The following is a 13,624-nucleotide window of genomic DNA, read 5'->3' on the forward strand; positions in this document are numbered from 1 at the left end:
GAGACATGCTATGGAAGCAGGATGTGGGATAGAGAAAATGTTTATACAGTCAACCGTGGGCTAATCCATGGGAGGCTTTGGAGACCATAAAAGCCATCTGCAAGTGGACAGATCACATTCTCTAGGAAACTAGTGGTTTAACACAATGCTACCCTCACTCTTTGATCTATTCTGAAGAAATCAGACTTGGGAGCCCAAAGAGAAGGGAAGGATAAGTAGATCCATAAGTTCTACCCGCACAGGCAGGACCGTTCATGGTCTCCTCCTGTACAAGAACTTGGGGCCATCATAAAAAACTAAGGGGAGCCAGACACAGAACAAATGAAAGGAAGCCGGTCCCTCTCACAGCACAGGCTGACCTGGGCAAGTCCTCCCCACTGGAGGGAACGGCTGTTACAGGTTCACACAGGAACGGGGCAAGTTCATGGAAAACAAAGTTACCGAAACCTCCATTCCAGAGAAAACCCGTTAGTGGAGGGACTGAACTACCATCTGGCTCTCGAAGTTCACACCCCTCAAATGGCTGGTGGGGTAGTGGGAGATGTATCATAAGTAATCCCCCCATTCTTGCACTTTCCTAGTCATCCATTTTGGGCATTTCTTGGAAAAACAACATTGGTCTGGATGGCCCTCAGTCTGACACCCTGCAGCAGGGCCCCCTCAAGGAGATGTCACCCGGAGGCTGCCCTCAATAGATCTTCTTACAGACAGCAGGAGGAATCACTGCACGCCTTTAACCAACTGCCCTCTGTAATCCAGTGAGACCTCAGTTTACCACTTCGAACATGGTCAAATTAGGCATTCGGCCTGCTTCCCCTGCATAAGGGCAAGAAAAATTACCCAACGGGACCTGAAATAATGTGACCTTTCATTATTTAAACACGTTCTTTCCCACTAAGCAACGAACGTAGCAGAGACGCTATTCTTAAAAGTACCTCAAAACAATTATCTCCTTCTTCTGGTATAAACAATGGGAAGCAAGAGGTGAGCCAGAGACATGGCATTCGCGATTCTCCATCTTCAGTAGGAAGAAATGTTGGCAATTTGTACTGTGCTCCGACACAACCGCTTGACCTCAGTGCAGCTTATGCTAATTACTTGCAAGAATATGCTTGTTCGCTCCGCACGTGCCTGGCATATTTCTTGTATCTAAGCTTGATAGATGAAATATTGCTTATATGACGATGCAGACTGGGTTGACTGAAGCAACGACTGGTTGGCCGAGTAATCCAGGCAAACAGAAATACTGTTTGTGATAAAAGAGGACCTGAAAAGCTCCTTATTAATATTGCCTAGCTGTTTTTATACCATCTGACTCCCTTTCTGCTTACCACGCTTTTAATCCCTCAGGCAGACAAAGGAAATAGAGAGGATCCATCTCTTTGGCCAAAGCAAGGTCAGCTCTCAGTTCCTGGTAATTTTTTTATCTATCATGTCCTTAAAGACCTTCTGTGATGGAAATGTTACTCCTGGTTTCACAGCTTTACAGTTTTTCCTACCGTCTTTGAGTGCATTTGTGTAGCTGTACACATCTTCCATCTCTGGGTGTGCTCTGAGGATATATATTTTAAATTAAACACATTCATCCATGAAGAAGCCGTATTCCTACCGCTATTGTTCAACAAGTACATATGTCTGGCCCCAGGTTTTAACCATGCACACCCTGCAATCAGAACAACTTGTTGTGTGCTCTCTGTTCTGCTCGGCTCCTCTGAGGAACGAAGCTGTGAACGCAATCTGGCTGGCTTTGACAAGACGGTCACTTTGCCTAGCTGGGACACCAGACCTGAAGCGATCAAGTCAGTGGCTGAAGCTGCCATTTCTTCTGCTGTTCAGCACCATCAGGAGGAGAAAAGGCAACCTTTTCTCTTCTCCACCTGCAGGACTCCATACCATAGCCCTGCCTGCAGATACCACCATGCTCCCAGAAAAGCCATCCCTTCCTTGCAGATATCCTGGAAAATAAAGGTCTTGTTATTCAACGTACAAGGTTCAGGCTTTAGACAGGCCCCAGTTACAGCAGAGCATTTCTGAGCCTGCTAAAATTCTACGTAAGCACACAGGACACGCTGAGGAGGAATGGGTTTAAGCGTGTATTTAACATTAAATGCAGGCTTAAGAGCTTTGCTGCTGGGAGAAGGGAAGGACGTTTTGTCTGCAGCATGCTTTGTCCTGAGCGGAAAGAAAGATGTTGCTTGTCTGCTACTGAGCTCCAAAGAGTCCTTCTGGTATTTCTTGGGACTGATTTGAAGCAGCAGACACCAGGATCTGGGACCTCGTGGCAGGCTTTTAACACTACAGATCTTTTCTCTCGGAAGTCTGGCACCTGAAATACCAGCAAGCGATCTCCAGCCGTACCCCAGGGGACGGTTCTTTGTGCACTGCTGTGCACGCAGCACATGTAACAGAGACAAGCATCAATCCAGCTACCCCCTGCACCTCGGCGTCTCCTCGTGCTTCCTACGCTCCAGCCATGCAGGGGGCTGGTGCCTGCCAGACGCAGTTAGCAATGGGGGACGTGCTTTTTAATGTCTTCAAATACCCTGGTTTCTTCCCCCGGCCATATGTCGGAGATGATAACCACAGCAGGGCGGCTCTGAATGAACGGATGCTTTGTTTCTCCAGGCTTTGTGGAACCCTGTCTGCAGGGTGGGACGGGGACAGGCAGAAGGGGAAATCAAAAGGAAATCAAATTGCTGTCAGTAAGCATGGGGAGCTTCTCCCTGGAGGGACTTACAGGCAGCCAAGAGGGGAAACGGGTGGGAAATTGGGAGGAGATCTCGTCCTTCAATTTAAGCGTGGGATCAAAGCGCAGCTGAAGTTGGAGAGGTTCTGTCATTGATTTCCGTTTGTCCTTCTGCCTTTCCTCTGTCACATAATCTGCCCATTCTCCTGTTATCTGCTCTAGGGATAACCAAATACCCTACAGCAGAGTTCAGACTTCTTTGCGGAGGGTAGTGCTGTGGCTTTGCAGGACAGATACTGAAGGGCCTTGAGAAAGCAGAAAGACGGGGGCTTAATGTAGCTGGAGGAAGAAATCCCCTCCAGATCCTCTGACACAAAGTTGAGAGCAGCCCCAAAACATTCACACATAGAAGATCCCCATGCCTTTTTAATAGCATTCCTTACTCATTCAACACAAACAGAAGTCCTTTCAAAGACTGTAGCAAGAAAATACTGTAACTGATGGAGATCTATCAAAATTATGTCCAAATTGCCTTTGGGACAGCATTGCAACTGCCTGAGGAAGGAGAATATGTTCAACCAGAACTGTTCAAACCAGGCCGTAACTCCCTTCGCATCCCTAGGAAGGTTCACAGACTCTTCTGAAGAGCCACCATGTTCTGCTGACCTCTGGGAGGCTTCGCCTTGTACTGCAGCTCCCGGGTGAAGTTTGCACGCCAGAGATGTGTGTGACATGGACGCCCTCTAAAGGGAACTGCTGAGAAAACTTGATTCGAAGTTGCAGAGATTTAAGAAAGTATGGGCATGGGTGAGGCGACGACCATCTCCCTTCATCCAGGGTCTTTGATCTGCCTCTAAAATATGCTTGGAAACATTACCTATGCACTGCACCCACGGATAACGACAGCCAATCTACTGCTCACTTAGCTCATGCTGTTCCCCTGAGCTTTTAACTGTTGAATCCGTTCATTACTTGGTACCTTGCACAGCTCATCCATTTATAGGCACAAGTAGACAGTTAATCTATGGTCTGAGCAGCTTCCACCCAAAAATCAAGACGGTGGCAAAGCTCTCAGCACATCTGAGTCTATCTTCTCTCCTTCCAGGATCTGAACTCTACACAAGGGAGGATTTTAGTTGCTTTGTTTAATTTTAAAAACCTTATGTCCCTCGGGGACTTAAAGGGCTAATTCTAGTTATGGGGTTTTATGTATTTGCTTATTCAGAAAGCTAAAAGTAGTCAGGCAGATTGCCAGCCACATCTTCACAGAGCAAAGGCCACTTCAATGAAGGCTGCGTTAATGACTGCCATTCTGTATCATCATCCGCCTTCCCACCGGGCCAAACACCAGTGGGACAGGCTCCTGTGGGGTAGGAAGGCGCTGAAGCTCTCTCGTGTCCTCTCAGCAGACCATGGGAGCTGCTGCCTCCAGGCTCCTGCCCAACCTGCCAGGCTTCCTGCAACTAGCAGAGGGCACAGAGGGCCAGGGAAGACCTCGTAGTCAGCCACTTGTGTTGGAAGCCGCTTATTTTTAACAGCAGGTTGGCATCTCTTTACAGCCTTCTTTCACCACTGTAAAAAAAAAAAAAAAGTAAAAAAAAAATGCCTCTTGCAGTCTGTTAACTTTTTAAGAGAGACTTTTAAGAAACAATATGGGCCATTCTGGAGAACAAAGCACCCATGAGTCGGGTTAAATCTATGCTGTGGAGGAAAAAACCCACAGCCAACAGGTTCTAAAATAGAAGCAAGGCCAGGAGGATCCAGGCACTAAAAATAAACATGAAGTCACGCTGCCTTTCCCTGGGAATCTGACTGCCTTGCCCAGAGAGGGGCCTCCCAGAGCACAGGGCCGGTGCGGGCAGCACCATGGAGCCATCTCCCTGCCCTCGGAAGGAATTCGGGGGCAGAGAGACACCCAGCTCCTCGGCAGCGCTTCCCTCGAGCTCGCAGCACTCCGCTCTTCAGGATAACAGGAGGTGTTGCTTTCACAGACGCAGCAATCCAGGCAGCCAGGTCAGGCAACAGAGGAGTTGGCCGCACCGTACAACACCAACGTAGGAAGCTTACTCTTGCTATCGCTGCAGGGAACCAGGCGGCTTTCCACAAGCACATCTTCGAGTCAAATGCCCCAAGGGACTGTGAATCCCCCACTTTTCAGACATTTCAGGGGTGACACCCATTAAATATGGGGCTTTCACCTGTACCCAGACTTCTCTCCTCTCAGACTCAGGTTTGTCTCCTTTCTATTTCCAGTCACTGCAGCTTTTCACAAGAGTGGATAAAGCTTTGAGGCAAGAAAGTGGGTATTAGCTGTTTGTATTTTTCCTCCCCTTGGTTCCATTTGCACTGTCTTATTGTTCATAATGTACAGGATTGGTTCCATTTGCACTGTCTTATTGTTCATAATGTACAGGATCCCATCTAGCTTTCATAGCAGTTTTTAACAGCGAAGGACAATCATAGCACATACTGCAAGCATCACATATTCAAAGCACAGCACATACATTTACTAACTAATCTCTGACTAATCCCCAATCTCCAGCTAATTAGTCTTTTTGAAGTGTGCCCCTTCCTACATGAGCTAATGCTTGTTCAAGCCTTTTGAAGCATTTAGCGGGCTAAGTACAATCATGCGCGTCTCCCTAGTAAACAGGGCACATGAAGAATGAATAAATGCAATTAACAAGCAGCATGACGATGCAAAAGCTCTGTGTGTGCAGCCCAGGCCCAGCTCTGGGCTGATGGGCCTGTATCACCGGGGCTGAAGGGGGCCTACAGGAAAGCTGGAGAGGGACTTTTTACCAGGGCATGTAGTGATAGGAGGAGGGGTAATTGCTTCCAACTGGAAGAGGGGAGATTTAGATTACATACCAGGAAGAAATTCTCTCCTGTGAGGGCGGTGAGCCCCTGGCCCAGGCTGCCCAGAGAAGCTGTGGCTGCCCCATCCCTGGAGGGGTTCAAGGCCAGGCTGGACGGGGCTTGGAGCAACCTGGGCTGGTGGGAGGTGTCCCTGCCCAGGGCAGGGGGTGGCACTGGGTGGGCTTTAAGGTCCCTTCCAACCCGAACCATTCTGTGATTCCATAATTGTGACCCTATCCACCTCCATGGCTTTCCTACAGCGGCTGCTGAGCCCTTGAGCGAGGCAACAGCCGCAGAAGCAGCCTCTGGGAGAGTCAAGCCTCACTTTAGTGACAAATTACACACACTTATTTCTTTGTCTTTCTCGTATTTGGCATTTCCACCCAGCAGGGAGAGGATGGACCCAAGGAGCAAGCCCTGCTCGTGGCTCCTCTCAGAGGAGCCCCGTCCCCCAGACACCCACTGTCACAGCCTAGGGTCCCCCGGACACCCCAGGCCCCCCCCGGGGGCACGGTGCCCGGGTGCTGGGGGAGGCCGGTGATGGCGGCCGCGTCCCGCCGCTGAGGGACGGGACCACACTTCCCATCAGCCCCCGCGCCTCTCGCGAGACTCAGCGGGCGCGCGCGGCCCCAGCCCCCTCCCTCTCCGCGGTGGTTCCGGGACGACATGGCGGCGGGGCCGAGGGCGGTGAGTGGGGCGGGCCGCTATCGGCAGCCATCCGCGGGCACGGCGGCCCCGACGGGCGCGGGGACAGCGGGAAAGGGAGCGGGGCACTCTTGCGCCCCGCCGCGGCTTTCTGGAGGGGTGGGGCGAGGCCTCGACGTCTGCCTGTGGGGCTGTAATGGTGCCCCCACCGCCGCCATGGTGGGTGGGTGGAGGCAGGGCCCGGCTGCGCTGGGCCCCGCGGCTCCTGTTCGCCACCTGGAGGGGGCTCAGGCCTTCTCCGTGCGGGGGGTGCTCCGAGCAGCACGGCCTGGTCCGGGCGATGCTCAGCTCGCAGGTTTTGACTATGGTTGTACCAGTTCTTCCCCAACTGTGGGAGAGTATTTAATACAGCGGCTGGTATCGCTCAGCGTGATGGTACAGCGTCTGCAAGCAGTGAGGCTTCTATCAAGCGAGCATTATCCATCACAGTAGACCGAGCGCCCAGGCAGAGGGAGATCAGTGGGGTGAGTTGTCCCCAGGTGCCCCCAGGTGTGGTGGCTGCCCGGGTGAGGAGCACCCAAAGCACAGAGTCGGGAACAGGCTTGGGCTTTTGGGATGGCCCCGCGTGGTCCAGGTTTGGCTGCTGTGGAAGCTGAGCAAGTGATGATAAAGTTATCCCTGTCTGAAATTAATCTTTCCTCTGTGGAAGCATGACTCTGAGGCTCAGCATTAAAGACACAAAGGTAAAAGAACAGTCTGCTACTTGAACTCACTCTCTGTCCCCTTCATCTCTTTCAGAGCATGGCATGGCATCGAGCAAGGGCAAAACCACTCACCTGCCTGGGAAGCTGATTCCCTCACTGAACTGACAGCAAACCTGCACCAGCTGCACGATGGTGAGAAACACCAGCATTTGTGTTGTCATAGTCTGATTTATTCTCCTCTTGCCGGGCTATGGAAGTAAGACTCCATCATGTCAGATGATATCCTTTTGTGTCCCTGGCCTACTGGGAGGGGATATAAAAGCCTAATGGCTTGATTAATGTAATTAAGTCAATCAAGGCTGTAGCTTTGTTGCAGCTGCCACCTGAGTGTGCAGCCCTCTGCTGCCATGGAGCACAAGTTGAAAGGCAGCACAGGATGAATGGGAATTTTACTGTTGGTGGCTGGTAGAGCACCTGCTTGTCAGCGTGGTCAGAGATGAGCAAGAGTAGAAGGGATTACAAGTAGGAGGGATTGGATGACAGCCCATTATGGAGATACTCGACACAGCTCATCTCATAACTGTGTTTGTCACAGAAATAGACCTAGTGAAAGAGTAATTGTTCTGTTTGCCTACCTGGAGGTGCCCTGGGACAGTTTCAAACTTGCGTCGGGTTGCGGGGGGTGGGGAGGTGCAGTTCACACACAGCAAAGGGTCATCCTGGAAAGGACACACCCTGAAGAATCCTTCCCCAGAAGGGATTTATCTGTCTTACGTTTTCTTAAATGCATTTGTCCAAGATAAACCCATAGACAATGTACACCCTTGATGAATGGATTATTCTTGTGTGCAAGGAGAAAGTCGCATTTAGATGTTTCTGTATGATGATGAGGAGGATGTCTGCTTGAAACAGGTAAAAAGGGTCTAAACTACCGCAGTCTCAGAGCTGGTGTTTTTTTTTTCCCAAGCAAGGATTTAAATAGCATCCACCTCCCAAAGTTTCTTTTCTCTGAGTGAGACAACTCACTGTCAAACACGCTTCTTTGTCTTTTTGTTCTGTGCTAAGTTTGTGAGACAAAAATTGCTTGGCTTTGAATGGAAAATTTCCTCTCTAATTCCTGCTCTGTGACCCAGTGCTGTTTTTTGTTAGAAGGGGTGGAGAAGAAAGGAGCAGACAGACTGTTTGAAGTATGATTGCTAACGGTGTTCGATGCAACTTGTATGTAGGAGGAAATCGTCCTGCAGAATCCTGGGGCTGTAGCATTGCCCAAAGACCGCTTTGGCAAGAGGGCAGCTGCCAAGTTGGGCTTCAAGATGGTAAGAGAATGCTTCAGTATTGCACACTGCTTGGTTTTAATTCATTAATTATATGTCAGATCTGTAGGCAATATGACTCATCTGCTGAGCAGAATACCTAGTCTTTGAAAGCTTACTAGGAAAAATACATCAGGAAGAACACTGGTCATCAGCATGTCAGCATCTGGGTGTCTTTGCTGTATGTGATTTTGTAGAGCTTGAGGAGTTTATATAGCCAAGGGCAGGAGAGAAACTGAGCCTGTGATGTGCTGTTATCCCTGTCCGACAACTCAGCTGTGAGGGAGAAACAACTGTTCACTGAGGCTTACGTATTTCCCCTTAGCGGGTCTCCTACCCCTTGCAAAGACTCAGGTGACACAAGTGGCATCAGCAGGGCAAAAGCAGCGTCCCTTCCCTTTCCTCCTGCCCTTGCAATGCGCGACTGCAGCACAAGCCCTGTCCCAGACACACAGGCTGTTCAGCAGCCAGCTCTCAACAAGGCTCAGGTACAGGGAGTGTAAGCGCTGGCTGCTGTTGTCATAGCAGAGTTTGGATTCACGAAGAGCTTTTAAGTTGTGTATCCAAACAGTGAGGCACCGCGGCTGGCTGAAGGGCAGATAAGAAATGCATTTTTATCTTACCTGATGTAGAGTCACTGAATACACACGCTGTAACAGCACTTTGTCTCCAGGTAGCTGACAGCTGCATTCTGCTAAATAATTTCACGCTTTATTTAACAGAATTTGTATTTGTTTGCAGAAGATCAATAAAATGCAGTGACAGGCTGACCGGCAAACTTGACGACAGTGGACTTCCTTAAGAAATCAAGGTTGGTATGCAAAAGGGGAGGGAATGGTACTGCAAACCAGCAGTCAGAGTGGTTGCTCTGTCAATAGAGCTGCGTTCCAAGTTTGACCAGTCACTGGGAAAGCGCCTGTGGGGCTTTTGGCTTCCAAGGAGTAAGAGGGGGGGAAAAAGTGAAGAGGCAGCCTGGTGATGAGTAGGAGAAGTAAAAGCTACTTAGTGCTTTGAGAATAGAGGGGGGCAGGAATTGTTTCAGAATGAACTTGTTTAGGAAAGTGCTTAGAGCATTCTTTGTGGTGTCTCTCAACTCTAGAAGCAAGAGAGAAGACTCTTCTGGAGTGGGTCTCGCAAGTTGCCACTGAGATGTTATTCGGAAGGGTGTAAAACAGCCACCTGTGCATAACTGCGGGCTCCTCCTCCCTGCTCTGTGGTTTCTGCCACCACATCATGGGTAAGTTCCAAGTAAAGCTAAAGAGGATTTGGGTACTAGTGCCATTGGCTGGGAGGGGAGCAAGTTTTTGTCTCCCGAGACCTGTGCTCTCGCTGAAATAGCGCAAATCGGGAGCTTTCCAGTTGACAGTTGCTTTGCTCTGACGCTATCTTTTTTTCCACTAGGACCTGATCTACAGCTGGCTGGAGGAAAAAGTGATTCCCGGCTGTCTTCTCCTCCAGAATAAAATAAGTTACAGAAAATACTGGGAGCTGAAGTTGAGTTTGTGTGTTGGGTTTTTTTTTTTTTTGGTAAAGGCTGTCTACTTGAACAGAAATGGTTTTGAGCAGGTAGAAAGGATTTGGGGTTAAAACGCTTTCTGAAATTCAAGCAGTTGTGAGCTTACCCTTCGTAGCAAAACCTGCTTCTCCCCGATACTGAAAGAATTAAGCGTGTGCAGACACTAAGTTGAATAAAGGCAATTCACGGTAACGGTGTGACAAAACTACTTACAGCTAATCCAGGACGTGACAGAAATGATTCTTGTGGTCTGCTTGGACGCTGGAAGGGAGAGGCAGTAGAAAGCCATCAGGTTCTTTGTCTGGTGAGCGCTTAAAATGGAGTATGTTTAACTCCAGGGCTGGGCTACACCCTTGGCGAGAAAAACCTCCCTTTTTGAAATGGGAAAGGAGGGTGTGCGTCCTGAGTTCCTCGTGTGCACAAACAGCTCTGCCCACGAGCTGGACGGGATTCCTGGCAGGATGCTGCACCATGACGGCGCTCCTTTTTCAGACCTGTTTGTTTTGCGTCTGCGCATCAAGGTGCTGCTGATGGCCACGTCCAGAGTCACCTGCGTGGGCTGTGCCGAGGTTCGGCCAGAGCTGGTTTGAGGAGGTTTTAGTGCTGTCTTGGTCAGGTGATGTGAGGATCAGGCTCGTTCTTGTCATGAAAGACGTTTTGCTGAGTGCTTGTGAATAAAAAACAGGCCTAACAGGCTGCCTTGGTACCATTGTAAGGTGGCCCTGATGCAAACAAAGGTTAATTTGAGACCTGGGAACATAAGATGGGCTCCAAGCCGGAGATTACATCTGAAACAGGCTTAGAGACTAAGCCTCGGTAATGCTCATTTGAACTGGCTGGGAGCAGCCTGCTGCGAGCTGGAGGGGGGCTGGAGGTTCCCTGGCTCACGGCCAGGCTCTCTCTTGCCATCGCTGCAGTAAATCGCTCCTCCCCAGCTGACGGTACAGCACAACCGCATCCCAAGTGGAAGACGGCTGTGCTCGGAGCTGCTCCCACAGATCCGTCACGGTGCTGGGCACCAGGCTTCCCTGCCAGCCCATCTCCACCCTTTAAGCCGGCTCCCATCCCCGCCTCGGGCTGTTCTCCAGTCGGGGGCTCGCTCTGCTACACGCTACAGCCCCTCTGCTGGGGGAGGTAGGGGCCTCACCCCACCCCGTTTGCCAAAACAACAGAAATAGGCATGTAAGAAAATGCTCATTCAACATTTATGTAATTACACAAAGCGGGAAACTGTCTCGCATGGCACTGCTGCCACTGCGGTGCCGTGTCAACCCTCCGGCCACCACCAGCTGGAGTGGCCTCCCCAGCGGGTCTTCCTTGGCAGCGCTGGCTTATCCGGGGTGGCTGAAGGCTTCAAGAACTTCACCTCCCTCAGGTTGTTTGGGAGGAAAGTGACAGTCACTTAGTCTGACCCAACGAGCTAGCAGGTTCCCTGACCCACCTGGCATGGGGCTGCCTTGTCAAAGCACTTGGAGGGCACCACACGGTCCCTGTGCGAGAAAAACCCAACAAACCCAGTACCACCCGGGTGGGCTGTAGGCCAGCTCTCATCTCCAGGCTGCTCAAAACCAGCCACGTTTCTGATGTCCCAGCTGAGCTGCAGTACCGCTGCTCTTAGCTGTTTAAGATCCTTGTTTGAAAACACCATGACCTAGAAAGAGGAAAATGACAGGGCATGCTGTGCGCCTGTCACAGGAGAGGGCAGCCAAGCCGCTGGCTTTCCCATTGATCATGGAGGCAACCAAGTCCTTCTAGAAAGTGGCACACATAAACCTGGCTGGAGTTGGGGCTTTCTGCAGGCCAGGAGGGAGGTGTTCTCCAACCTTCCCGTTAGCTGGATGATCTAGTCTCCAGTGTAAGGATTCATCATGCCTGTTGTCCCACCATGGTGACAAGCATTTGAACGGGGGCACGATGGCAAGGTGAAGGGCGTTCTTCCAGCCAGAGGCTGCCACACATACACATCTCCAGCATCTTCTTCCAGCCCCTTCTGTGCTTCCCAGCCATGTTCATGGGGCTGGGAGGTCACAGCCACGTGTTGTGGTGCTTCTTGGCGCCTCAAAGGCCACATTCAATCACATTGAGCCATGAAACGTTGCTGGAGATTCCTGAGGAAATGCAACATTTCTCCACCAGCTTCACCTTGCCCCTGACCATCACACCACTGCTGCAGTGTGGAGGGTCCACTCCTTGGGCTGGCTGGCCAGCTGGGGAGAGCCCTCGCCAGGGAGAAGGTGGCCTTCAGGAAAGAGGAGAAAGAGCCACAGGAGTCCTTGGACTTGCCCCCGTAGGCGACCACCCAGCCTCACCGCTGGTAGAGGGTCATGATCCCTGCTCGGTGCAGCCCCCTCCACAGCGCCGCCTCCAGCATCATGTCATGGTTGGCATAAAACACCAGCGGCTTCTTCTCCAGCTCATAGTAGTGGTCCGAGAACTGCTCGTAGTTGGCGGTGATGAACCCATAGGCACTGACCTGCAGGGAGGGAGGTGGGACAGACAGACAAGAGACAGGGTCAAGGCTCCATTCAGGTGGTCCATGCACTACGACCGCCCCCTCCAGGGACATGAGGTGGCAGATGTAGGACAGCCACTAGGACATGCTGGTCCCCACCAAGAGCAGCTGGTCACAAGCCCCCAGCAGCCAAAGGTGGGGGTTGCCAGGGGGAAGGTGGCCCCATGGCCTCTTACCTGGTCGCAGGTGTGGAGCGCGGTGAGGAGCATGAGTGCGCCGGTGCTGGGCATGTAGAGCGAGCCGTACTGCGTGTTCAGGAGCTCCGACCGCAGGAACCTGCCGGGGGACATGGACAGTCGGGGGGGGCTCATGGCTGGCAGGACACCCTGGGCCCCAGCACCAGACCCGGCAGCACCCAGCACCCATCCAGCCCCCACCATGCACTTTGTAAGGCAGGAGCACCGAGTGAAACACAGTGCTCGTGTGGATTCTCTGGTGGCTGCTCCTAAGGTTCAGCTCATTGGCTGCAGGTCGCTGAAAGGCACCCGCCTGCTGTTTGCAGTCACCCCAACCCAGGCGCCTGCTCTCATGAAAGGTAAGAAAAGACAATCCCTTTGGGCCCTACCTCTGCTCCTGTTAGACCAGGTCAAAATTTAATTTATTTTGGGAAATGGGAGGCGAGGTGAGAGCAGCAAGGCTGTGGGAGCCTCCCTGCCGGGGGTGGGACATGAACTGTGCTGCAGTGAATGGGAATGGCAGGGGACAAATCTCTCTGCTTTATCCGCAGACAGCAGGACAGAGGTGGTTCCAGCGCCTGGGGAGGACTGGGACTGCGCTTTGATACTGGGCAGCCACCGAGAGAGCAGCAGCAGGAGGCAGGCGGTCTTGCGCCCAGCCTGGAGCAGAGCCGGGCAGCAGCCGTGGCCCTCCTCATCCTCACCTCGCTGTCAGGTACTGCAAGAAATCAGGATGCAGCAGCTTGAACTTCTCTGCAGATGCCTCCGGTCCAAAATACTTCTGTGGCCTGCAGCGGGGCGAGGAGAAGGGCACAATTCACGTCACCGGAGTCCTGGGGCTACTTGGGGTTTATCCCAGCAGGGACAGATGTGGGGTGAGGGCAGGCAAGGCACGCTCCCTCCGGCGAGTCACCGAAGGTGCTGGGGGGATCTTGGGGTGCTACTCACTTGTCCCCCTTGTCCGAGCCCTCGGGGACTGGGCTGCCCTGGATGGCCGACTTCAGCATCATGTAGTCGCGGATGTCCGAGGGGATGAAGATGTACCTCAGGTCCTGCAGCGGGGACACAGATGTGGCACTTGGGGAGGCTTTGGGGCATTGCAGGGCAGCAGGGCAAGGACTGAGGGCTCCTGAGATGGGGAGAAGGTTTGGGGGGCAAACCCAGCCCCAGGGGACAATTTGGGGTCACCTCCCCAACAAGCCCTCGGGGTCTC

General features: G+C 51.9%; 1 protein-coding gene, 1 long non-coding RNA gene and 1 other non-coding gene across 5 annotated transcripts in view; 2 read left to right on the forward strand and 1 right to left on the reverse strand.

The window, feature by feature from the left end:
- Nucleotides 1–13,624, reverse strand: part of ST6GALNAC2 (ST6 N-acetylgalactosaminide alpha-2,6-sialyltransferase 2) — a 39,330-nt gene that overhangs the window by 15,344 nt on the left and 10,362 nt on the right. Inside the window, exons 7-10 of one of the 2 annotated variants that reach the window (XR_010073286.1) lie at nt 13,360–13,463; nt 13,116–13,199; nt 12,412–12,511; nt 9,937–12,196 (exon numbers count right to left, since the gene is read on the reverse strand). Coding sequence is in view for 1 of the 2 variants with exons in the window: in XM_063352064.1 (XP_063208134.1) it covers nt 12,029–12,196; nt 12,412–12,511; nt 13,116–13,199; nt 13,360–13,463 (456 nt within the window). In the remaining variant the exon portion in view is untranslated. Of the gene's footprint in view, nt 1–9,936; nt 12,197–12,411; nt 12,512–13,115; nt 13,200–13,359; nt 13,464–13,624 lie in introns of those variants that run through there. The other variant, XM_063352064.1, reaches the window with a different exon arrangement.
- On the forward strand, nt 6,156–9,948 carry LOC134523300 (uncharacterized). Of its 2 annotated transcripts, XR_010073288.1 has the most exons (7): nt 6,191–6,232; nt 6,602–6,714; nt 6,989–7,086; nt 8,121–8,210; nt 8,949–9,018; nt 9,307–9,444; nt 9,609–9,948. It is a non-coding gene; the product is annotated as an uncharacterized LOC134523300 (long non-coding RNA). The 2 variants fall into 2 exon arrangements; XR_010073287.1 differs by lacking the exon at nt 6,602–6,714 and having other exon boundaries at nt 6,156–6,232.
- On the forward strand, nt 6,843–6,917 carry LOC134523575 (small nucleolar RNA R38). The gene has a single exon (XR_010073352.1). It is a non-coding gene; the product is annotated as a small nucleolar RNA R38 (small nucleolar RNA).

Source organism: Chroicocephalus ridibundus, chromosome 14, assembly GCF_963924245.1.
Source record: "Chroicocephalus ridibundus chromosome 14, bChrRid1.1, whole genome shotgun sequence".
In the NCBI taxonomy this organism is placed as follows: domain Eukaryota; kingdom Metazoa; phylum Chordata; class Aves; order Charadriiformes; family Laridae; genus Chroicocephalus; species Chroicocephalus ridibundus.